Source organism: Schistocerca piceifrons, chromosome 3, assembly GCF_021461385.2.
Source record: "Schistocerca piceifrons isolate TAMUIC-IGC-003096 chromosome 3, iqSchPice1.1, whole genome shotgun sequence".
Lineage (NCBI taxonomy): Eukaryota > Metazoa > Arthropoda > Insecta > Orthoptera > Acrididae > Schistocerca > Schistocerca piceifrons.
This window is the reverse complement of record NC_060140.1, coordinates 518,000,764-518,027,149: the sequence shown is the minus strand read 5'-3', so window position 1 is coordinate 518,027,149 and position 26,386 is coordinate 518,000,764. Positions and strand designations below refer to the sequence as shown.

Sequence of the window (26,386 nt, the reverse complement as noted above, 5' to 3'; positions counted from 1 at the left end):
CACCCAACAGTGTGTGACGGAAGGCATTTTACGTGCCACTGTCATTACCTCCCTTTCCTGTTCCAGTCGTGTATGGTTAGCGGGAAGAACGACTGCCGGAAAGCCTCCGTGCACGCTCGAATCTCTCTAATTTCACATTCGTGATCTCCTCGGGAGGTATAAGTAGGGGGAAGCAATATATTCGATACCTCTTCCAGAAATGCGTCCTCTCGAAACATGGACAGCCAGCTACACCGCGATGCAGAGCGCCCCTCTTGCAGAGTCTGCCACTTGAGTTTGCTAAACGTCTCCATAACACTATCACGCTTACCAAATAACCCTGTGACGAAACGGGCCGCTCTTCTTTGGATCTTCTCTATCTCCTCCGTCAACCCGATCTGGTACGGATCCCACACTGATGAGCAATACTCAAGTATAGGTCAAACAAGTGTTTTGTAAGCTACCTCCTTTGTTGATGGACTACATTTTCTAAGGACTCTCCCAATGAATCTCAACCTGGCACGCGCCTTACCAACAATTAATTTTATATGATCATTCCACTTCAAATCATTCCGCACACATACTCCCAGATATTTTACAGAAGTAACTGCTACCAGTGTTTGTTTCGCTATCATATAATCATACAATAAAGGATACTTCTTTCTTTGTATTCGCAATACATTACATTTGTCTACGTTAAGGGTCTGTTGCCACTCCCTGTACCAAGTGCCTATCCGCTGCAGATCTTCCTGCATTTCACTACAATTTTCTAATGCTGCAACTTCTCTGTATACTACAGCATCATCCGCGAAAAGCCGCATGGAACTTCAGACACTATCTACTAGGTCATTTATATATATTGTGCAAAGCAATGGTCCCATAACACTCCCCTGTGGCACACCAGAGGTTACTTTAACATCTGTAGACGTCTCTCCATTGAGAACAACATGCTGTGTTCTGTTTGCTAAAAACTCTTCAATCCAGCCACACAGCTGGTCTGATATTCCGTAGGCTCTTACTTTGTTTATCAGGCGACAGTGCGGAACTGTATTGAACGCCTTCTGAAAGTCAAGGAACATAGCATCTACCTGGGAGCCTGTATCTAATATTTTCTGGGTCTCATGAACAAACAAAGCGAGTTGGGTCTCTCACAATCGCTGTTTCCGGAATCCATGTTGATTCCTACAGAGTAGATGCTGGATTTCCAGGAACGACATGATACACGAGCAAAAAACATTTATGTCTAAAGCAAACTAAGGGCATCTTAACATATGCTATGGGCACTGCACTGGCTTAATGCGACACTGCCAGTAGTTTACATTTTGAATGAGCACCACACTTATAAGGCTGTATTCATGGATGGGTCTAAGCAGCTGCTCTCTTGGCTGCTTATGTTTCTTGCAGTGTGTGCCTTCAACATTGATTTACCAAAAAAGTTTTTTCTGTTTTTGATACAGAATCCCGTGCAATATTGAGAACAGTGGAGCAGACGGAATGTAGTCATGTTAAGAAATTGCTTAACTGCTGCTACTACGTGCCTGCCCTTAAATCTATACAAAACATGTACTCGCAGGCAGGTTTTTCCAGAACATTCAGAACTCCATTCTCCACCTACAGAGGCTGAGAAAGGAGGTGTTATTCAGCTGGGTACCTTGGCAATTCAGGAAGATGAATTAGCAGATCTGACAGACAAAGAACCATGTATTCAAAATCCCACGACTCAACACGCTGTCCCCAGACATGCTGTATCCTTGCTATTTATTGAGGTAGTCATGCAGCATTGAGAAGAAAGAGTAGCAGGATGTGATGGGCAATAAACAACAGCTAGTAAAATCTACTACTATGCTTTGGTGTACCCCCTTCTGACCATGAAGGGGACTGTGGGTTATATTTTGGTGTGCAGATTGACAGTCCATTAATACTCATACCATGTCAAAACTATGAAGTTCAGTTTATATGACATTGCTAGACAAGTCCCCCGCTTATTATTTTCTTTTATTTGTAGGTACAAGTTTATTTTCTAACAACACAGAAATGAATAACTTCCAATTATTGAAGAGTTGCCTTTTGTAGGCGATAGAGGTACAGCAATGAGTTAACCGTTCCTGTACTTTTGCAAGAACAAAACTGCATGAATATTCATCTAATATTGAACCGGTTAAATTTTCCAGATGTTTCTCATATGCTGCAAAGTTAATAAAATCACAATTATAAACAATGTAAACTGCTATTTTTTGTGAATGGATGTACGTTCTGTTTTACAATTGCGAAAGCTTTTATTTCTTCCTTCTCTTTGTAAGACCAAAAATATAATACTAGGTGGCATAAAGAACAAAAAATTTGAAGTAGCTCACAGGAAAGTAAAGAAAATTAATTTGAACGTTTTGTTCTTGAAACCTAACAACAAAGTAAACATCATTAAGTGTCGTTAAAAAACGTTTCTAAAAGTAACGTGAATAAGGTGATCATTCAAATGTATGTATTTCTGGAAGTGAATGCTGAGATTTTGTGTGGCACTTTGAATTACTTCCTTGGAAATCACAGCAATTGCTTTTGGAGTCCTTGTTTCCAACCTAGCAGTTGTTCTTTGGTGAGTGGAGTACACGTCACCCCATGAGGAAAAAAATCATACTCTGACAAAACTGGTTGTCATTGTGGCCGATAGATGTCGCAGAATTATGAAATGACATTGATGCCACAAAGCAGTTGATTGGTAGTCATTGATGCTCTGGTAGTATCGACCATGGCTGCAGGTCTCTAAAACCAAGGATTATGAAAATTGAGGAAAGTTCTGAAGTTGTGTTCTATAAAAGTCTGTAGCATATCCACTTATTCTTCATAAATTATTATTGTTGCATTCTCTCATCCCCCCCCCCCCCCCCCTCATCCCCCCACCCCTATTTCCAAGAAGTAAGATTTCATCACATATTGCGTTGATTGGTGCACCAAACTGTAACCTTTATCTTGCTACATTTCCACGTGCTGTATGACTGGTTTGGGTGTGCAACAGTATTACTCATTTTGTAGATGGAAAGAATTCACCAAACAGCTTCAATTTCTCCTCAAACTTTTTTTTATAGATTGGATTCCAAAAGTTTATTTCCATTCTCCAAGCTGTATGATGCACCAGTATTATATCGCACAACACAACCACCTCTAAAAACTCTCAGATTCTGCCTCATGTTTGATGCATTGCATTTGCTTTGTTGCTGGACATTGACTGCATGAGACACATTTTGAGAATTTTTAGTGGTGACTTTCTTGTGTGTGGTGTGAGGTCCTACTGGCACAGCATACAGCATTAAAAATAGGAAATGGTCCACAAATAAAGTTCAAGGAAAAATTGTAGTTGCTCATCGTATTATTTTCTGCTTTAACCTTTATGTGGCGTAAGTCTTTTGGAATAGATAAGTGTTTTCAGATGCCCAGTATCTAATATTCTACTTGTTTGTGTAACACAAGTGTGGAAATGAACCTCATTGGACATGAAAAGATTGTCACAAAATAGCGGGTCATTAATTTTCTCATCCCCCCCCCCCCCCCTCTCTCTCTCTCTCTCTCTCTCTCTCTCTCTCTCTCTCTCTCTCTCTCTCTCTCTCAAAATCGCTTTTGCTCCATTTGGTCTGATGGCTTCAAATCCTGTACATATTGAATTTTGAAAGATTACTGCTTAGTATTCAATGACAGGTGTCGGCTTAGGATTAACCAGTTGTCATGGGCTCTTTCTATTGAATCACTTCAATGTTTTCTGTGATTCACTCAGTGCTTTGACCTTTTGGTGGGTTCTTTGTTAGAGATGAACCCTTCTTGTCAACATTCTCAATCCATGTCTTGATAGCATGGTAAGATGTAAAATGACCATGATGTCCTAAATTATAATGATATAGCCCCAGAAGAAAAAATTACATATTGACGACTGTGGTGATCACAGGGGCCAATAAGTGTTGCAAAATCATGAAATTACATGGATATCACATAGCTATCAAACAGTTGTCAGGGATGCTCTGGCAAGACTTTTTAAGTATCGAGCAGCAGTTACAGTGCAACCATACTCGCAAAGTGCCTTTGCGCCAAATGTATGTTGTGGACCAATCCACTGCTGGAAAGCATCAAGTTGCATGTGGAGAGATGACATTTTCAACATTTTACCCACTCTTCAGGGCTTCCACTATTACATTCAAAATACCTTCTTTCCGAGTGACATCCTGTAACAAACAAATGCATATACCTTCACATTTTATTATTAATAATGTTAAAATGTGTTATTCAGAACACTGTTAAATCTCTTGTCTTCGTCCCTAACTATGACCCAATTTGATGTGCAGTAATGAATTATTTATAATTCATTGTGAATTTTCATTTACAGGAATATGCAACCAAACTCTCTGGCATTAAGTCTCGAGTTTCCAAAAGAGGACGTGCAAAAGCAGAAAAAACTGAAGCTACAGTTTCTGAAAGTGTGCCGGATGCTGTTCAGCAAGATGTGGCAACTGCAGATTCCAAAGATGAGGAATTGAAATCAACTGGAAAAAGAAAAGTTCAGAGAGGCAACCTGATTCTTTTAAGAAAACAATTAGAGGAGAACAGGTAAATGTTTGTGCAGCGAAATGGAAAGTGGGGGGGATATAAGTGAGGGTAAGAGTTGAAATACAGTTGTATGTAAAATACAGTTACATCTTAGCATTAATAATATTTAGTTATAAATTTTTCAAGTAGAACATTTTTGTAATGAAAAATGGCAGTTTAACTATTGTGGGAGAGGCATTTACCCAGAATCAAATTCATTGCACTGGGTGGTTATAATTAGACTTTCTATTTAACACATTATAATACGGAAACTAATCACAGTACAAGCACCAAACTTGGTAGCATTAATGTCCAGAGTATGGGATGCATGATTTCCTTGTGTTACAGCACCACTGTTCTGTTCCAACACCAGGTGCTCTGATCAGTCATTGTGATTCATAGCCTCACGCACCTGACCAGTCGCAGTGCACTTGTGTGTGAGCGTGGACATAATGAGCAGAGCATTAATGGTGAAGTTCTTATTATCAGAGCAACAGTAATGCTGCAGGTGCATTTCAAGAATATCGCCAGCTGAAACACTTATGGAAGGGTCCTCTTTTTCCACATGCTGTGCAGGGCATGATAAAGTAGTTCGAATCAACTGGAGAACTGGGCATTGCTCTGGGAAGAGGCTGACGATCAGTTGCACCACAGGTGGTTGATGAAATAGCTGTTGCTATGGCAGGAAGTGCTGCATGCAATCCTCGATCGTCAGACAGTGCGTGTGCTGTATCATGACAGTTGAACATCCCGTCATCCACTGTACACAAGGTACTTCGAACCATTCTCAAATGGTAACCATACAAGATCCATATCATACAGCTGCTTGCACCACAGGACACACAATGACGTGTTGACTTCGCTCTTCATTCCCTCGCAAGGATTTAAGTTGACGGGGGCTGGCCCTGGACCTTCCTAGGGACAGACGAAGCTCGTTGTTCTCTCACGGATGAGGTGAAAACACAGGATTGCCGAGTGTGGGGATCGTCACTTCCAGTCACTGTGCATGAAGTTCCTCTGTATGGTGAAAGAATGGTGTGGCTTCATGGCTACGTTCATCATGGACCCATTCTTTTTTTTTTAACAGGCTGGCACTCAAGGATTAAAGATGTGCAGTGTGACTGGCCAGCATTAATGCGATATGCTTCACCAGAATGTCATACCTGCACTACAGGAGAGAGACACATTGAACTCAATAGATTTCATCGCACATCGTTCGTGTAGTTCAGCTGCTTCTCCAAAACACATTTGGAAGCGATTGAATTATGAGCCAATCATTTCCAAATGGGTGGCCGGCACGATCATCTGAGCTCACTCCCAGAGATTTCTGGTTGTGGGGCTACCTAAAAGATAGGGTTTATCAGGGGAACTCACACATGTGCTGATCTCAAGTGTTGCGTATCAAGAGATGTAACCAGCATACCTATGGGCATGCTTCCTTCTGCTGTGCAGAATGCAATTCTGTGCTTTCAGTCTGTTCTGGACACTGATGGGTGCCATATATTGAGCCCCTTTTGTAGGCGTAATGGTACCAGTATGTAATTAAATGATGTGCTTTAGCAGCACATTAAAAGTGTTTCAATTGAATTGATTCTTAAAAAGAAAAATTTTTTTTTAAATTTTTTGATCGCTGTTCCAAAAATGTTTATTGAATTGATTCTGTATTGCTGCAGGTAACCTTGTAGGTGGGGCAACCACAGTTATGAGTAGTCATCCTGGGTATTAATAACAAAATCCCACTAAAAGACGGTGTCTCATAGAATAAAAACATACATCTTTTAGCAGTGTTTTGTTTTGACGGACAACGAATGTTGGGTAAAAAGATTCCAAGCTTTTCCTCTCTAACTTTTTAGTCACATATTCACCAGAAGATATGGCTTTTAGTGTCACAAAACCAGTAGTGATCCAATAATAAAAGACTAAATACAGCTGAATCGGTTATTAATATCCGAGATGATTCTGCATTATTTGCCTTCCCCACGGCCTTGACATTAATGCTACCAAGTTTGCCCTCTCGCAATAATTAGTTTTCGTGTTGTAATGTGTTAAATAGGGAAAGTTTAATTATAACCACCTGATATTAAAATGGAACAGCCTTACAACACCGTGACTGACATGATCTCAAGCAGTCATGCCCCATTTCTAGGTATACTAAGAAGATAAAATACTGGTATAGGTGTAGGACAGGTAATAAAAGGCAAGGTACATAATTTAATGTTGCCATGAGCTGTGGGATTAACAATGTGGCATAATGGTTAGCATCACTGGCTGGCATCCTGCGGGTTGTGAGCCCAATCCAACCACCAGCAATTATTTATTGTTCAGAATTTATCATTTTTGGAAGTTTGTAGAAATATTATGTAGTTGTAATGTTTTTATATTCTGGAGTATTCCATGTATAAGTAATAGCATTCTGGATTATTCACTGTTCATATAAATAGCTGCACTCTCTGTCCAGGAGTTCAGTTCTGTTGTGGCTGTACGTTGATGTCAGTAATAAACATGCTTTCATTGCTAACTGTTGAACTTCATTGACGACATTGCATTTGGATTTGGACTTGATTGTGGTTCATGGTGTGGGTTCCTGTAGTCATGTCCTAGTTCATGAACCATGGACAACGTATGAGTGGCCAAGTAAGTGGTCCCGACAGTCGGGATACCAGTTACTTTGGAATAAGGCTGGGCATCTCGGATATATTCTGAGTTGTGGTCGCCTTTGTGCTCGTACGGCAAAGACTACCAAATCCGCCGTAGTCCCTCAACCGTAAGGGGTAAAACTGAATGGGACTCGGGGCAAGTAAGGCTAGCAACCTGCTGCCCTGTCACTTTAAATATGATGCTGGCAACAATCAGAGCAAAATGCCTCGGACCTTTGGAGGTGACGGAGTCCCACCTCTAACTGACAAACCAGGGACTCCTAAGATACGACATGGCAAACAAATGGTAATGAGATGGGGAGCTATTAATATCAATGGGGGCTACTCTGGGAAGAAGGTAGAGCTGGCAGAGGCTGCAAGTAAGATGGGGTTGGACGTTTTAGCTGTTAGTGACATGCGGGTAAGCTAATGCAGTGAGTGCTCAGCTACGATCTACTCTCTTCTGCAAGAAGGAAGTCAGTACCAAGACTAAGTTATCTGTGCACCGTTCAATCTTTCGACCAACTTTGTTGTATGGGAGCGAAAGCTGGGTGGATTCAGGTTACCTTATCAACAAGGTTGAGGTTATGGATATGAAAGTAGCTAGGATGATTGCAGGTACTAGTAGATGGGAACAATGGCAGGAGTGTGTCCACAATGAGGAAATCAAAGAAAAACTGGGAGTGAACTCTATAGATGTAGCAGTCAGGGCGAACAGGCTTAGATAGTGGGGTCATGTTACACGCGTGGGAGAAGCAAGGTTACCCAAGAGACTCATGGGTTCAGCAGTAGAGGGTAGGAGGAGTCAGGGCAGACCAAGGAGAAGGTACCTGGATTCGGTTAAGAATGATTTTGAAGTAATAGGCTTAACATCAGAAGAGGCACCAATGTTAGCACGGAATAAGGGATCATGGAGGAATTGTATAAAGGGGACTACCGGTATGCTCCAGACTGAACGCTAAAAGGCATAATCAGTCTTAAATGATGATGATGATGATGATGTGGTTTGACATGAGATTGTTGTGTGGTGACACTGGGTACTTCAAGTAAAACACATGCACCACCAGGACTACAATTACAAATTGTAAAAGCTATTGCCCACATGGACGGAAATCAAAGTACAATTAGTACATCATTTCTAGGACTCTCATATTCATGAGATGTGGTGATTCCAAAACAGCTGTAAGTCAGGTGTACATCGGGCATCCATCAGTGTTTTTCAGGAGACTATGCTCAGGATAAGACTAAATGGCTGAAATTATTCAACCGAGTCAAATACAATAGTTGGGCAGATATTGTGTTTCACAGTTGTGTACTTTTATATGGATGTCGCAGCCCAGCAGTGGTTTAAGAGTAACGAAGAGAAGCTGAGTAGCTGTGACAAATTCCAGACCAATCTGAAGAAAAGTTTGGCAAGAATCAGGAGCAAATCTACTCAGTGGAAGAACAACTGATGAACAGGGCCCAACATCATAGGGAAATGATTTAATAGTACATACAGAATGTTTGAAACATATGACACATAATAGAAACTGACAAAATCTCACACTTGATGAAAGGAGTCACAGAAGATATGAACCAAGCTCTTCTGGTGAAGGATGTCACGACCAAAGAGGAATTCGTGAGGTGGTGCCAGTGAATTGAAGAACTGGAACCGAAAAGAGATGGATGAAACAAATAGGACCGACTGCAATATGTGGTCCCTATGATAGTTGGGGGAGACCACAATGAACTAGCCTCTTTCATACACCAAATAGTAAGAGAAGAGATACAGCAGTGTATGGCAGCCAGAAATGTCACACAGAGTACTCAGTCGACAGCAGCCTTGAATGTTGACCTGATATGTCAGGAGGTAATAAAGAATTTTGAAGAAAAAGTGTATCGGTCTTTAACACCAATCTCTGCCACCAACCAAATGTGCCAGTAAGAATGGACTAAGCCAACTTGAACATAGGCTGCAGCCATCAAATGACAAATTGCTCAGAATGTTATTCAAATCAATCACAAAAGGCCCGTTGACATGACATGATGGTGTGGGAACACGAAGCTCATGAATGGCAGCAAATGGTCTCCAAGTAGCCGACCATAGCCATTTCCAGTCTCTCATCAGCTCTAACATTAAAAACTCAAGGTTGGAATAACAATGATATTAGGAATAGGATAGATTACTACTTATCATAAAGATGACACATTGAGTTGTAGACAGGCACAGTGAAAAGACTGTTACACATGTAGGTATCGGCCAAAGCCTTCCTCAGCAAAGAAAACATACACACATTCACACAAGCAAGCACACCTCATGCACACTCAGCCGCCGCCGCCACCAGCAGCTGCAACCGGAATGAGACTGTCACGTGTATAGGGGTGCGGAAAGGGGGAGGGGGGGGGGGGGACAGGATATGGGTGTGGGAAGAGAAGAATGCTGTTTGACAGGGAATGCAAGGATTAGAAACTGCCAGGGATAGTGTCAGAAGGTGAGGTGTGGGAGGGGAAAGAAGGGGGAGAGTGGAAAGAAGGAGGAAAGTGGAAAAGAGGTGGAGAGTGGAAAAGAGGAGGAGAGTGGAAGATAGTGGAAAAGAAGAGGAGAGGAAAAGTAGGAGATAGGAAGAGGAGAGGAAAGGAAGGGGAGAAGAGCTCTTCTACCAGGCAGTGCTCTTCTCTCCCTGCCACCCGTACCCTGCTATCCCTTCCCCACCCCACTCCAGATTGCTATTCACTTGGCAGTCACATTCTGATTGGCACTGCTGGTGGTGGCAGCTGAGTGTGTGTGCGTGAATGTATGTATGTTTTCTTTGCTGAGGAATCCTTTGGCTAGTAGCTACATGTGTAATAGTCTTTTCGTTGTGCCTGTCTGCAGCTCAACCAATGATCACTTCAATTTAACTAGAGGCCCCAGCCTATTCCACGTAAACACAACCCACACCATTATGGAGTCATCACCAGCTTGCACAGTGCCTTGCTGACAACTTCATGGGGACTGTGACACACGCAAACCCTACCATCAGCTCTTACCAACTGAAATCTGGACTCATCTGATCAGGCCATGGCATTTCAGTCATCTAGGCTCCAGCTGATATGGTCATGAGCCCAAGAGAGGTGCTGCAGGCAATGTTGTGTTGTTAACAGAGGCACTCATGTCAATCGTCTGCTGCCATAGCCCATTAACACCAAATTTTGGTGCACTGCCTAACAGATACGTTCGTCGTACGTTGTACATTGATTTCTGTGGTTATTTAATTCAGTGTTGCTTGTCTGTTAGCTCTGACAACTCTACGCAAAGACTACTGCTCTTGGCCATTAAGTGTCTTATCCGTGGTGAGCGATAATGCCTGAAATGTGGTATTCTTGGCACACTCTTGAAACTGTAGATTTTGGAATATTGAATTATCTAGTGATTTCCAAAATGAAATATCCCATGTATCTAGCGCCAACTACCATCCCACCTTCAAAATCTGTTAATTTCTGTTGTTTGACCATACCGTATTTACTCGAATCTAAGCCGCACTTTTTTCCGGTTTTTGTAATCCAAAAAACCGCCTGCGGCTTAGAATCGAGTGCAAAGCAAGCGGAAGTTCTGAAAAATATTGGTAGGTGCCGTTACAACTAACTTCTGCTGTCGAATATATGTAGCGCTACACAGGCATGCTTTGTAGGCACAAAGATAAATACTGGCGCCAAAACTTCTGCGGCAGTAAATAAATTTAAAAAAAAGAAAGGTGGAAGACGAGCTTTTTTTTCTCCGCCCCGAGTTTCGACCACTGCATTTTAATACATTATCCAACGAAGTAAGTACAAATTCCATATTGTTCATCTTCAAATGTAGCAGAATTTCAGTGTACTACAAAAATCCGACTGGCAAGACTGTTTAGGATGTTTGTCAATATGGCCAACTCTACGTTCTGAATTTTTTCCTACCTGTGAGAAGAGATGGTTGCTAATAGGAACCTGATGAAATGTGAATCACATGCAGTATTCTCTCCACCGTAAGAATAATACGAATATAAACATTTTGCCATGTATTCTTTCGCATTTGCTGCTATCTCATTTAAATCCTGTCTGCGTAATAAACTACGAAACTAGAGTGAGACAATAGCAAACGCGGAAGAATATACGTATCGTATCATGTTTATATTCATATTATTCTTATGCCTAATAGTGATACAGTCAGAAATGAAGCACAGCAACTGACTAGATTTTTAAATCTAAGATGACTCTAATTTCTGTGCAGAATTTGATGTACTAAAGAAGCGGCCGCAAAGATTTTCAAATGGAGAAAAATTTTCACCTAACTCTCGTTCAGATCATGTTCTATCATACACAGTCTATTATTTGGTTCTTGTTGATCATTATCAAAGAAAGCAGCAGTGTAAGTAACAACAAATAGCAGTCTCTTGCCATTGTTTCGCTAACGAGACGATTCCTCTCCTCTTTTTTTAAATTTGTAAGCGGTGGTAGTGCGCACAAAAGCAGGCCGTGCTACGAGCGGCGACAGGCCGTAAACACGCACTATCAGAATGCGACAAACAATGCATGACACAGTACAGTAATGCATTTTCAGCATAGAGTGACATGAACACCTATAACAAAGAAAACGGCACTTATCAGATCAAAGTAAAATAAGCAATCGATTCAAACCAGACGGAGCACATGAAAAAAAGGGAGGGTACTCGTATAAATACGGACGGAGTGCCTGATGCATAGCAATGGCTACCTGGTAAAGCTTAACTGCTAAGTTTACGACTCGAACCAAACTACTGTCGCTGTATCGTCATTCATTCGACGTAAATTGTGTCTCATATTACAATGGACCAACTTTGTTTCGATATGGAGGTGCGGCCTAAAACTTTCCTCTCCCCTTGAATTTCGAGTCGCAAATTTCAGGTGTGGCTTAGATTCGGGAAATTTTTTTTTTCCTTTATTTCGAGTCTCATTTTTCAGGTGCAGCTTAGATTCGAGTAAATACGGTAATCACGTCGGTAATCTTTTCATATGAATCAATTGAGTATAAATGACAGCTCAGCCAGTGCACTGCCCTTTTATGTCTTGTGTACATGATTCTGCCACCATATGTATGTGTGCATGTCACTATCGTATGACTTTTCTCAGCTCAGTGTAGAACACGTAGAAGAACACACTTGGAGAACAGGGGACAACAATCTGGTGTGTTTCTACTGTGAATACCCTGGACACGTTCACTACTGCAGAGAAAGAAGGCTAGTTTTTGAAGACTACTATACTGCCAGGCATTAATCATCACAACACTTCTCCTCTTGCCAGTCAGTTGCAGAAGATTACAGTCGATCTGTGGAACAAAGTCCATCACTGCACCCTACATGAGATCACTCCTCAACGTGCCATAGCCATTCTCCGTAGCCACATGGTAGTACCAGTCACCTTCCAAGCCAATGACTTCAGCAAAACTAAATGGTCGTGAGGCCATCACAGATTCATATGCTCAATGGATGACAGTCACCAAGATGTCAGGAAATCTCTTTGACATCATCATTGACAGCCAAACTGTCCAGTTGCTAGTCAACTCAGAAGCTTCCTTTTCTTGTAATATGGGGTGCTTATTGTTGCCAAGTAAAGAAGAATGTTTTCTGCCGTATGAAAGCAGTTGTGCTGAAGGTCGCAAATGGGAAGTAAGTCCAGCCAACAGGAACATGTATTAAAAGAATAACTATCAATATATGGAACATAGCCCCTTGAATTTTTTCATTTTAACAGAATGTAGTCAAGATGTTATTCTCAGATGGGACTTTTTGCAGTTATCAAAAGAAGTCTTAGAATTCAGAAGACCAGAGTCCAGATTGTCAAAGCTATTCCAACAACGTAACAAAGATTGCTCTGAGCAGTTGTTTGCCTTTGAAGACACCGTCATCAATGAGACAAGTTCGTCATCAGTCGAGCTGCTTATTTAAACTGTGAAGCTTTTGTCCATTGCGAAAGCTACTCAGCTTTCCAAAAGAAATCTACACAATGGCAACGATCATAAGCATTGAAGGTGGTCAAGGAGAATTTTAGATCAGTAATTGTCATGAGCAGCCAAAAATGTTCCTAAAAGTTTGTGCTTTGGAGCAGCCAAACCAATCTTGGATGAAGAGCTCAGTTCCGTCTGTGAAGAATCTTGTTCCCCCACTACTACAGACAACGTGGTGGAGGAAGCTACTGTGGAACTGCAAATAGGATCTGGCCATAGGTTGTCCTATCTCTTTGTAGGTACGCCTGCCCTACATCCTTAGTAAATTCTGGGTACGTCTCCCTTATCCTATATGAGTAGGCCTCATGGTTCATTGCCCAAGTATACATCTTTATGTACACTATAATTAAATATTTCCTGGTAAAAGTAAAATCTATTTTACACCTCCCTCTAACTTCTTAGCACCTCCTCGAACACCTAAGAGTCATCTTCCACTTCTCAACTTCTATAATCTTAGTAGATACTATGTCTACACATATTATTCAACTCATGGTAGATACTATGTCTACCTGTAGTAAATACTAGTAGTATAGTAGATACTACTATAGTCGTAGATATTATAGTAGTATACTATATCTTATAGTATAGTCTATACAAAGTATATTATAAAAATGTTTGCAAGCACTTGTGTATGTTCCACATCTTTCGAAACCACTTGACTGATTTCAACGAAACTTGATACGTGTATCATTTCTTGTCTGGAAAGAACTGATGTGGGGTTAAGAACCACCTTGTATCAAAGGGGTGGTGGTGAAAAAGAAGTATAGTACATGACGTATGAATAGCCAGACTTAATTCGTCCAGTATTTGACAAAGAGAGCACTTAGTGACTCGCAATGAACTTTACACATAATTTTAAATCTTTAAAAAACTTTTTCTCGCTGATAACTCCTACAGATGATGAAAGGAAAACAGATTAGCGTTTATTACATTTTCACTTTTCATACAGTGAAACACATTTTGCAGATAGTATTCACATATACCACTGAATGTAGTAGCAAAATTATATCATTGTATGATACATAGTTTAGGAGATGTGATGTCATAACCACTGAGATACATTAAAAACTGCTGCATCGAGTGTGACATTTAAATTTATTACTTCTTTGCTACTAATTCCTTTTGCAACACCTCACCAACAGTAGCCACATATGCTGCTGAATGTACCTACAGAATTATATCATTGTATGATACATAGTGAAGGAGATATAACTTCATAAACATTGAGCTGAGTGAAAATGAAACTGCAAGGTGAAATTCATTAGAGATGCAGGTGAAATATGTGTAGAAATATGCTAAATACATGAGGCGTGTATATGTGGGCAAGGCCATCTTACTACTTTGAAAGAAATACTGTGGGGGTAAAAGTCAGCAACCTCTTATTTGGGGGGGGGGGGGGGGACAGTGATATTGTGGACAGAGAATGGGGAGGAGGAGATGGACAGAGAGAGGGCAAGGTAGAAGTGTACAGAGAAAGGGTGGAGGAGGAGATGGAGGGGGAGGAGGAGGATGAGGTGGACAGAGAAAGGATAGAGAGGGAGATAGACAGGGAGAAGGGGTGAAGGAGATGGACAGGGAAAGGAGATGTACAGAGATAGGAAAGAGGAGGAGAGAGAGTAAAAAGGAAGATGGATACACACACACACACACACACACACACACACACACACACACACACACAGAGAGAGAGAGAGAGAGAGAGAGAGAGAGAGAGAGAGAGAGAGAGAGAGAGGGGGGGGGGGGGGGCAGGAGGAGATGGACAGAGAGAGAGAGAGATAGAGAGAGAGAGAGAGAGAGAGAGAGAGAGAGAGAGAGAGAGAGGCAGAGGAGGTAGACAGAGGGATGGGGAAGGAGGAGATGGATTAATAGAATTGAAATAAATACAGGGTTATTACAAATGATTGAAGCGATTTCACAGCTCTACAATAACTTTATTATTTGAGATATTTTCACAATGCTTTGCACACACATACAAAAACTCAAAAAGTTTTTTTAGGCATTCACAAATGTTCGATATGTGCCCCTTTAGTGATTCGGCAGACATCAAGCCGATAATCAAGTTCCTCCCACACTCGGCGCAGCATGTCCCCATCAATGAGTTCGAAAGCATCGTTGATGCGAGCTCGCAGTTCTGGCACGTTTCTTGGTAGAGGAGGTTTAAACACTGAATCTTTCACATAACCCCACAGAAAGAAATCGCATGGGGTTAAGTCGGGAGAGCGTGGAGGCCATGACATGAATTGCTGATCATGATCTCCACCACGACCGATCCATCGGTTTTCCGATCTCCTGTTTAAGAAATGCCGAACATCATGATGGAAGTGCGGTGGAGCACCATCCAGTTGAAACGTGAAGTCGGCACTGTCGGTCTCCAGTTGTGGCATGAGCCAATTTTCCAGCATGTCCAGATACACGTGTCCTGTAACGTTTTTTTCGCAGAAGAAAAAGGGGCGGTAAGCTTTAAACCGTGAGATCGCACAAAACACTTTAACTTTTGGTGAATTGCGAATTTGCTGCATGAATGCTTGAGGATTCTCTACCGCCCAGATTCACACATTGTGTCTGTTCACTTCACCATTAAGAAAAAATGTTGCTTCATCGCTGAAAACAAGTTTCGCACTGAACGCATCCTCTTCCATGAGCTGTTGCAACCGCGCCGAAAATTCAAAGCATTTGACTTTGTCATCGGGTGTCAGGGCTTGGAGCAATTGTAAACGGTAAGGCTTCTGCTTTAGCCTTTTCCATAAGATTTTCCAAACCGTCAGCTGCTTGCTTTATTTGTCGACTTCCGCGGGCTACGCGTGAAACTTTCCCGCACACGTTCAACCGTTTCTTCGCTCACTGCAGGCCGACCCGTTGATTTCCCCTTACAGAGGCATCCAGAAGCTTTAAACTACGCATACCATCGCCGAATGGAGTTAGCAATGGGTGGATCTTTGTTGAACTTCGTCCTGAAGTGTCGTTGCACTGTTATGACTGACTGATGTGAGTGCATTTCAAGCACTACATACGCTTTCTCGGCTCCTGTCGCCATTTTGTCTCACTGCGCTCTCGAGCGCTCTGGTGGCAGAAACCTGAAGTGCGGCTTCAGCCGAACAAAACTTTATGAGTTTTTCTACGTATCTGTAGTGTGTCGTGACCATATGTCAATGAATGGAGCTACAGTGAATTTATGAAATCGCTTCAATCATTTGTAATAGCCCTGTATATACCTGGGCAGCACTGGGTACTAGCTAGTGTCAGTCATAAACGTAGTTTTTTTAATACTGAGTGTTGGATTTCATTGACCACCATGTTTTTGGATTTGGACTTGTTATGGGTTAAATGTGACAATAATGTGTACTCTGTGGATAGAAGTGCATTTGTTTGCATGTCAATACAGAGTAATAAATTTCTTAATCTTTCCTGTACTTTCCTGTGTTTCTACAGTGTTCATTTAGTAAATATGACACAATCATCAATAATCATTAACTAAAGTTTTTAAATTGTATATTTATACATAACAACAAGAATTTACAAGAGTTTGATCGTGTATCAAGTGTCTGTGCTTGCTGAATATGGAAATTCTAATGAGACAAGCAACTATCCCAGAAGGAAGATTATGTTCTTAACATACCATTGACACTAGGTCCAGAACTTTTTTATTGTCTCTCAGAGTGGCTTTCAGAAAGGATTCACTAATTTCCCCCAGATATAGCCACACAAGATTTTATAAATTCCTGAGTTACTAAACAAAAAAATTCTCTGGTTGGTGTATTCTGAGACCTTACTAAAACTTTTGATTGTGTTGACAACAAAATTCCACTAGGCAAACTAAACTGTTACGAAATTAATTGGATACCATATGCAAGGGTAGTGTCTCACTTCTATAAGAGAACGCAGAGGTTCACTTTGTCACACTGAGCTTCAGGAGCGAAACTAACTCTTGAGCCTTTTCTACCTCCACACCTTTGTCATATGGAGATTTGGTAAGGAATGTCTAAGTGACTTGTTAAGTCATTTGGAGAGTCTCCGTGCCATAGTTGAATTTACTATGGAGGTAGAGAAGGATTAATGGCTCTCCTTTCTGGATGTGCTGGTTATGAGGAAAGGTAAGAACCTGCGCCCCAGCATGTGTCAGAAACCAAAATATGTGAATCAATAACTGCATAAACTTTCAAATCATCACACAAGCCAGAAAAGAGGTATGGTTAGCATGCTTGTAATGTACATGAGATGAATATGTGAGCCATAGTCCTGCAGAGTTGACATTCAACACTTGGTATGCATTCTGAGGAAGAATTGTTATTCCACCAGGGATATGAGAAATATTAAACTACCAAACACTTGCCAGTGTGACACATCTAGAAACAAAATGTAGTCCAGCACATTTCTACCATACATCTGCAGAGTGGTGGACAGAATAAACACTGTATAAAAGTGTACACAAACTAAGGTAGAAGTGTCTTAGCTTGGCAGAGAACAAATAGGACACAATTGCAGTGTCAAAAGTATAATGCGTACCATGTACATGCGGAAAAGCCTATGTTGGAATGACTGAATCATCCATCAGTGACTGGGTCATTTAATATAAGCAGCATTGCAGGTTTTGACAGAGAGAGAAATCATCCATGGTATATCATGCACTGTCTGGACCAAACGTGCAATAAAACTCACTTAAATGCAGATTCTCACAGTGGAGAACAGCCATGCACATTTGTACAAGGAAGCCATCAAAATTCACAGGCACAACATAGCTTCAACTATAAAGAGGAAAATCTCCAGATAAATAGGGCTAGCATTCCCACCCTCCAGCAAATGATCGTTGCAGGTAATAAGGGGAAAACTGCTGTGGTAATGACCAGGGAAAGGCCTTCAGACATTGGTGCAGCAAGTACATCTATAACCACTGACTGCAGCCTTGACTCTAATCTGCCACCACCAGGGAAGTAGGAAGAATTTTTGACAGCACTAGCCACTTATTTTGCTGAAATGTCTGGCAAATTGTAACGTTTGTTGATTACACAAATGTTCTAACCAAATCTCCAAATTCAACCTTACACTGCTAGACGGTAGTTGAGCAGTACTGTAACGGGTTCACAGCTAACAGTTTAGGTCTTCCTCATACAAAAATTCATATTATGCAGTCTCAAATGAGACATTTCAGTGTCACAGCCTGACATTAATGTGTATACATATACTAAATTAAATATTATGTGCGAAATTCCTCCAGTCCAGCGAGATAACAAGCTGTAATGAACTCAATCTACAGATACACTAATCAAGCTCAGATCAACATGTTTGTTCTCAGGCTTATCTCTCTCACTGTGATGACCTAAAGACAAAGGTGTTACGTTATTTTGTATATTCTCATTCCTTGTTATTGTGTCAATGCATCTGCAATAAATAAAGTATTTCTTTGGCAGAAGCAAGCAGTAAGAACATTGTGTACGGTAGGTTGTTCATATTGCAGAGGTTCCTTTAAGGATCTTAGAATTGCTATCTTGTTCTAGGGTTCAGAGTGGAAATACGTAATGTGGTGCAAAGATGTTAAGCAAGCTTCCGTCTAAAGTAGAACGAGAAGTTGATAATTCCAACAAATTCAAAAGAAAATTAAAAACATACCTTATTACTCACTCTGTCTACTGGTTTAAGCACAAATAGCAGAGTGATAGTTTGTCATTGATTTGGTGTACCGATGATGTCTATAGAAGTTGCTTGTTAATATGCACTGTTACTCATTCCAGATCCCCTACATTTTCTTTAATCAGTTGAGGGAAATCATGGAAAACATAAATCTGAATGACTAAATGGTAATTTGAACCGAAAAGCTAATTCAGTGCCTTAAGTATTGTAGCACCTCACTGGGTATAATTTTAGAACAGTCATACTTCCTGATCCAGAAAACTTCTCAGACTGGGAAGAGAATGGTGTGATAAATAGGTGAACATCACTCATAACATCATTTCAAGATATGACTTGTTTAAAAACATGAAAGAAAAAAAAAACACATTTGCTGCTTTTTCCCAAAAATTTTAAGTGACTTTTATTGTAGATTGAGGTGGCAACCATTCTTTGAAGTCTCCCATTCATTCTGTACCTTCAGAATCAAATACATGTATTCTGAGGTAACAGTGTATTAAATTACAAGGAGACAGTACTTTACCCACCAGAGCCGTAATTCCAAGAATGCCGACAGACACATAATAAGTGGGGTAAAAAATTATTCCTAGCTTTCAAAACTGTTAGTTAGGAAAGAAAGATAATTTGGAAAAGTTGGGGGGGGGGGGGGGGGGGGGGAGCCATTCACTCAGACCCACCTGTTGTGGCAATGAGGGAAGACGAAGATGAAGGGGGGAAGGCAGGGAAGCTTCAGTGTAAGAGTCCATGCTCATAAATTAAGGATAATACTGATACATGGTGAAACAGTGCTCTGGTGGGTGGTTTTCAGGTTTAAATCACCTCGGGGTATGACCATGCGGTGAATTTGACCTACGGTTGTCGCACGGTGGCGCTGGCAGCAGTCTACATATGCAGAGCTGTGTTGGTGTATGCCAGAGTATGGTGCAGCGAGTAAGTGTGCAGATGTTTTCAGACGTGCTAATGGTAACTGTGCGTTGAAAATGGCTCAAAGAACATACATTCATGACGTTATGAGGGGCAGAACACTAGGGCGACTGGAGGCTGGTCAAACGCAACAGGTTGTAGCACGGGCCCTCCATGTGCCACAAAGTGTGATCTCACGATTATGGCAATGATTACAGCAGACAGGAAACGTGTCCAGGCGCTACAGTACGGGACGTCCACAGTGTACAACACCATAAGAAGACCGATATCTCACCGTCAGTGCCTGCAGACGGCCATGGAGTACTGCAGGTAGCCTTGCTCAGGACCTTACTGCAGCCACTGGAACAGTTGTCTCCAGACACACAGTCTACAGACGACTGAACAGACATGGTTTATTCACCCAGAGACGTGCAAAGTGCATTTCACTGACCCCTGGTCACAGGAGAGCCCATAAAGGCTGGTGTCAAGGACACAGTCCATGGTCATTGGAACAGTGGTCCCAGGTTATGTTCACAGACGAATCCAGGTACCGTCCGAACAATGATTCTCACCGGGTTTTCATCTGGTGTGAACCAGGAACCAGATACCAACCCCTTAATGTCCTTGAAAGGGTCCTGTATGGAGGTCGTGGTTTGATGGTGTGGGGTGGGATTATGATTGGTGCACGTACACCCCTGCGTGTCTTTGACAGAGTAACTGTAGCAGGTCAGGTGTATCGGGATGGATGATAGCGCACAGCCCCACCGGGCTGCCATCGTGGAGGAGTACCTTGAAACAGAAGATATCAGGCGAATTGAGAGGCCTGCCTATTCTCCAGACCTAAACCCCATCGAGCACGTCTGGGATGTTCTCGGTTGATGTATCGCTGTACGTCTTCAAACCCCTACGACACTTCAGGAGCTCCGACAGGCACTGGTGCAAGAATGGGAGGCGATATCCCAGCTGCTGCTCAACCACCTGATCCAGTGCCTATGCTATCAGTGCCAGTTTTTTGTAGTCTCACCACATTCTGCAATTATCCTTAATTTATGAGCATGAGTGTAGTACATAATAGCCAATATATTGGCTTCTGTCCAGAGTTGATACAAGAATAATGTGAGAAGTATATATGGATTGAGAGGAAGAGGAATGAAAACTGGAATAGAGCAATCAAGAATTAAGATTAAAGCTGTAAAAAGGGGGAGGGGAGGTGAGAGAGAGAGAGAGAGAGAGAGAGAGAGAGAGAGAGAGAGACTGCCTGACCAAAAAGAGGGGGAGCAGAAAGGGAGGAGGAAAGAGATGAAAGTCACAGTTTTATTGTGTATGTGATGTTATTTCAGTGATTAACATTATTGAGACTCATTTACAAAGAACTTGGCACTTTGGCCCACTTATCAGTATGACGTTGCACCCCATCTGGCCTGGATGAAATCACTGTTTCAGGTGGGAATTGTTTCCTGAAGCCATTTTATCTTATCCTGAGTACTGGTAATGGGATGGAATTGACATCTGAGCTGGTCCTCCCACACATGTTCTATTGGAAACAAATCTCGGAATCTTGCAGTCCACAGGAGTATCTCAACATCGTGCAGACAGTTCATAGAGACACATGCCATGTGTGAAATAGCATTGTCCTTTTGAAAAATGGCCCCTTAACACTATTCTGTAAGAGGTAACACATGCAGACGCATGATGTCTGTCGCACACCATTGTGCTGTCAGAGTTCCCTAAATCGCTACCAGCCATGACTGGAAGTAATACCAGCTGGCTCTACATACCTTGATGCCAGGGATAACATCACTGTGCCTCTCATTGGAAGAATGGGACCCCTCACCAGGTCACCGTCATGCTTGTCCTTGGTAGTCATTTGGGGTAGTGCAGAACTGCAATCATCACTCATCCAACTGCAACACCATTCATCAGCAGTTGATGCTTCCCAGTCATGGCACCACTCCAAAAACAGCCATTTGTGTTGTAATAGCAAGGTATGCAAGGGATGGTAATTCCATAGCCCGGCTTCTTTTAGTCTCAGACCAGTGGTTTAGGATGCCACAGAATGTTACAGGTAGTCCAGTACTTGTTATCAGATGGCTGGCACAGATGTGAAGGGGCTATGATGTCTTGGTGCATAATAACATGATCCTTCCTTGTGAGGTCAGATGTAGTCAACTAGAACCTTAATGACGAGTACACCTGCCCTCAGCTTCTCATGGAGTTCAACACTGGGACAGGGTCACATCTTAATGCCCCACAAATCTGTACATTGCATGATTCAACCAGCTGGCCAAATGGGACCAAAAGTGATGCCTCTTTCAAAAGCTGTTAAGTGCTGATAACATTGTTTCACATGAGTATGCAACACCTCAATGTCCTTCACAATGATCACTCAATGCCGGATACTGTTCATGCTCCTTATATACGCCACCAGGCCTGGTAGCAACACTAATCCACTCTGGTGGCTGTTCTGCCTGTCACAAAGGATTGAAGATCTAATCATACATACCTGCCAATGATGTGAATGTGTATGAAGTCACATTGAAATCCAACCATGTCTCCTGGTTGCTTCACTCTTTTCGTCAGGCAATGTAAACAAATAAAATGACAAAAACAGTCAATTATTGATAAAATTATTTAATTGAATAGATAAAAAATCTACTCGCCAAAGAGGCAGCAGAACACACACATAAAAGACTGTTGTGATGGGCAAGCTTTCGTAACTAGTGGCTCCTTCTTCAGGCAGAAGGGTTGCAAAGGAAGGAAGAAGGGTGAAGGAAAAGGACTGGAGAGGTCTAAGGAAAGGGGTAGATTTTGGGAAAGTCACCCAGAACTGCGGGTCAGGGGAGACTTACCGTATGGATAAATATAATGTAAATAAATAATTATAAATAAAGTCAATTCCATAGTCTGCACAATCCCAGACTCTTAGCATCCAACTCTCCTCCCTCGACCACATAGCAGTTAAGCTTGAGTTGAAGATAACCATCAGCAAGATAGAGGTCATCACAGATATCAGAAATGCGCCATAGGATGACACATTAAACTAAAACCTATTTCCTGCAGATAACTTGGAGAACTAATAATGTCAAAGTGTCCGGCCATCAAAGGATCATGGGGTTTATGAAACTGGGAAAAGCCTATCATCTCTGCAAAGATGGAATATTAAACATATACAAACCAACTGATAATAAAGTATAAAAAATGGTTTGTCAGACCTGTAGCTGTTTTCTTCAACCATCAACATCTCACGGGTATACTCGTTGCACTAGATTAACTGTTTCAATGAAGAATCCATCAATACTGCGTTTGTTGCTTTGAATTAGTCACCAGCCTGACGCTTGTATGAGCAATTGACCTTTCCTTGTTTTCCACACTTGTATTGCTTTTTGATTGTCTTTCTGTATAGACAGCAGTTTTAAAACACTTGACCAACAGCAGTTCACTAACACTCTAAAAATGGCATTGTTTGTGAGATATTGACATCAACTCTTCATACCCACATGATACATTTTTATTAAATTCCAAAAAATCATTTCATTTCTCTATCTCACTCAGATGCTCATGCTGTTGTTTTACACTATTGTGAGTTGCAGTAGTAAGTCATGTTTCCACTCTGCTATATTTACTGATTGGTATCTTATAATAATTCAGTGGCTACTCTTTATATTTGTGATCTCATGTGAACTTTATGAACTGTAGTCTTTATCCAACTACTTGTTGCAGAATAAAATGTGAGCAGCGAAACAAGGAAGTTACAAAAAATAAGCGTGGTATTGAGGAGATGGTTGAACACTTACGATCACAGTTGGAAGAGAGAGAACAGACTATTCAAGAACTGAAAGGAGAATTTAACACTAGGTTATTAGCAGCTGCTTCCTTAACACAAACAGTTCCTACTGCAGAGGTCACTCAATCATTTGAAGTAAGTTTAATTTCAGTGTTTTTTTATGTGATAATTTTCTGAATTCATAGTGACATATTGGGTTGACATTAATCTAGATGTTGAGTTTATTCTTTGTGAGAAAAAAATTATATCACATCCAGTAAAAGTGGAAAGAATAGTTTGTGTAGTTTTCATAAGGTAATTTTTTTTCACCTTTAGTCCAGTTCTCATTTTCAGCTTTTTTCTCTTGTTTTATTTGAATGAAAGTCATATATACACTGAACAAAGTAACAACAGCTATAATTTGAATAAAATATCCTGATTGATGGGTGAGCAGGTCAGATCACAGGGGCCAGTCACCAGCAAATTGCATTTTTTTCTCAAATGCCATGTGTTTCCCGCATTGCCTGCTTTATCTATGTTCAGAGTCTTGTCAAGTGTGGCTGGCTGTATACCAGCACCACTGCCCATCTCTGCTGTACTGCAATTGTGTCAATAATGAAATTATTTTATTAGAGCTGTGGCATATATACTCAGTTCAGACTAAAAGACCGAGACTACAGTAATTAAAGATAAGGGTTAAAAGTAAGAGCAGTCTTAATTTTTACTTCATGCACCCATCTGTGAATGTCCCCAGTTAATAGAAGAAAGTGTAATCTTATCCTGCACTGCCACACAGACAGCGTGTGTCAGTTCAGTATCACTTCGAAGAAAGTAGAACATGGAATGGACATTGGTTACTAGCAAGTGCACCTAGAACCGTTTGTTGTGAAAACTCAAATCTATTTTGCCATTCTCTGCAAAACTAATATTATGGATGCCCCACCACCTCTTCCTCACTACCTCAAATCCTGGGTACACCCTTGCTGATTTTGAACACAAAATACTTTGCTAGGAACGGTCCTGTTGGAGGGTGGTGCTGTTGCCTTCCTCTGATCTTTGAACTGACTTACCCAGCAGTTATAGAAGGACCTACAGTTTAATGTGGATTCCAAACCACAGTACAACTCGGCACTGTTAACATCAACAAACATTGCCAGTGGTGAAATTAGTGATTAGTGACAGATAAAAATCCTAGGTCTGAACTGGATCAGACTGAGAACTTTGGACTTTAATAAGTCTGGCACGTTACCATTAAGTCAACGGGCACCCAACCTCTCCCTCCCTCCCTCCCTCCCTCCCTCCCTCCCTCCCTCCCTCCCCTCCTCCCCCTCCCACACACAGACAGTGTGTAACATAATTAATGACCTAAAGGTGTACTGCAAGCAAAAAAAAGTCTTATAAACATGTGCTCCTAAATGGAAATGCATACCTAAAGAGCTATGAATGCTTGTTTATCTTTGATCCCATGCCACACGTCTCTTCTACTGAACAAGTGCACGTAGCTTGTAAGATATGCAATCTAGAGCCCATGATTATTAGATAATTTATCTTGTTTTGGTCCATACTAGCTCCTCCCAAAATGTGGGAAACAAAGAGGGTGCAACAAAAGAGATTTGTTTTACAGTATCAAAGATGAAGTACTGCTCGTAGCTCGTAAGGTATGCATTTTAGAGCCCATGTTCACTGGACATGTTTACTTCTAGTATTGTGTACTTTCAACTGTATGCATTTGTGCCATTAATTATGATACATTCTGCACATAAAAAAACGCTGAATCGATTTTAACTAAATTTGATACTTGGTACACATGCCACATATTATCTGGAAAGGAGTAATGTGGAGGTGAGAACCAACTAGCTCTCGTTGGGGTAGGAATGATGTAGGGGGCGGGGAGGGGGAGTAGGGGATGATTGATAGAGGTGGAAGAAGAGATGGATAGAGAAAGTGGAGGAGGAGTTGGACAGAGAGAGGGGGATGAGGATGTAGATTTAGGGAGGAGATGGACAGAGGGAGGGATGAGGAGAACTGGATATAGAGAGAAGGGAGGTGTAGTCCGACAAAGGGATTTGGGGGGGGGGGGGGGAGAAGAGAAGATGTGCTCAATATATGTGACATACACTTTGCAAGTGGAGCATTGGATAAAAACCTAGTTGTTTAATAATAGTACATAATTTCATAAATCAAGTAAAAATTTGTTAATCAATAATTATCTGAACATAACAAGTGGATTCAGGAGTACTGTATATGTCAATAACAAAATGTCATTGTAAAGACATCACAGAAGGTGATGGAATGGCTGCCAACATATTTTAAGAAATATTTGTTTCCCATCATACCGTTGTCACCTCATTAAAAGCGTATCATTGGTTACACCCAAACCATCCTATTTTGGCAGTCTCCAACTTGATTTTATGATACATGTCTATATCTGCTTTACACTACACACAAGCATGTGGATGGCACGTAGTAAACTTCTGCCCTATTGTTCACCACATGCTCTCCTAGTTTACAAAGTATTGTTGGGAGGCTACTGCTTTTGGATGGAGATGACTGTTAAGTACAACTATTTCTTGCACTATGCAACAACAGTTTTAGAAATGTGAGTTTTAGCTACCTGCAAATTTTGTTTTGATTCCTATATGTGTCTACGTAAAGCTTAATGGCCTCTGGCTAACATATTTGAGTTCTCTCAGTTGCTCAGCATCTTTTGTTTTGCAGAAAAGTATTGTATAAATAATAGATATTATTAAAAACAGTGACACAGTACAATGTGAGTTCTTTTTATTTAAAAAAACTTAGTGACAAAGAAGAATGGACAGTTTATAATGTAACACAGATTGCAGTAATGTTGTTATTATCATTATTATTAGTATTGCCTATCCCTCAAAATACGTTACCTGACTGTGGTGCACTTGAATGGACAGCTAATTACTTCCA

General features: G+C 41.2%; 1 protein-coding gene across 2 annotated transcripts in view; it reads left to right on the top strand.

The window, feature by feature from the left end:
- Positions 1-26,386, top strand: part of LOC124789302 (protein lava lamp-like) — a 153,976-nt gene that overhangs the window by 15,176 nt on the left and 112,414 nt on the right. For both annotated transcript variants that reach the window (XM_047256613.1, XM_047256612.1), the window contains exons 3-4: positions 4,346-4,566; positions 23,407-23,605. In XM_047256613.1, coding sequence (XP_047112569.1) covers positions 4,346-4,566; positions 23,407-23,605 — 420 coding nt within the window. The remainder of the gene's footprint in view (positions 1-4,345; positions 4,567-23,406; positions 23,606-26,386) is intronic.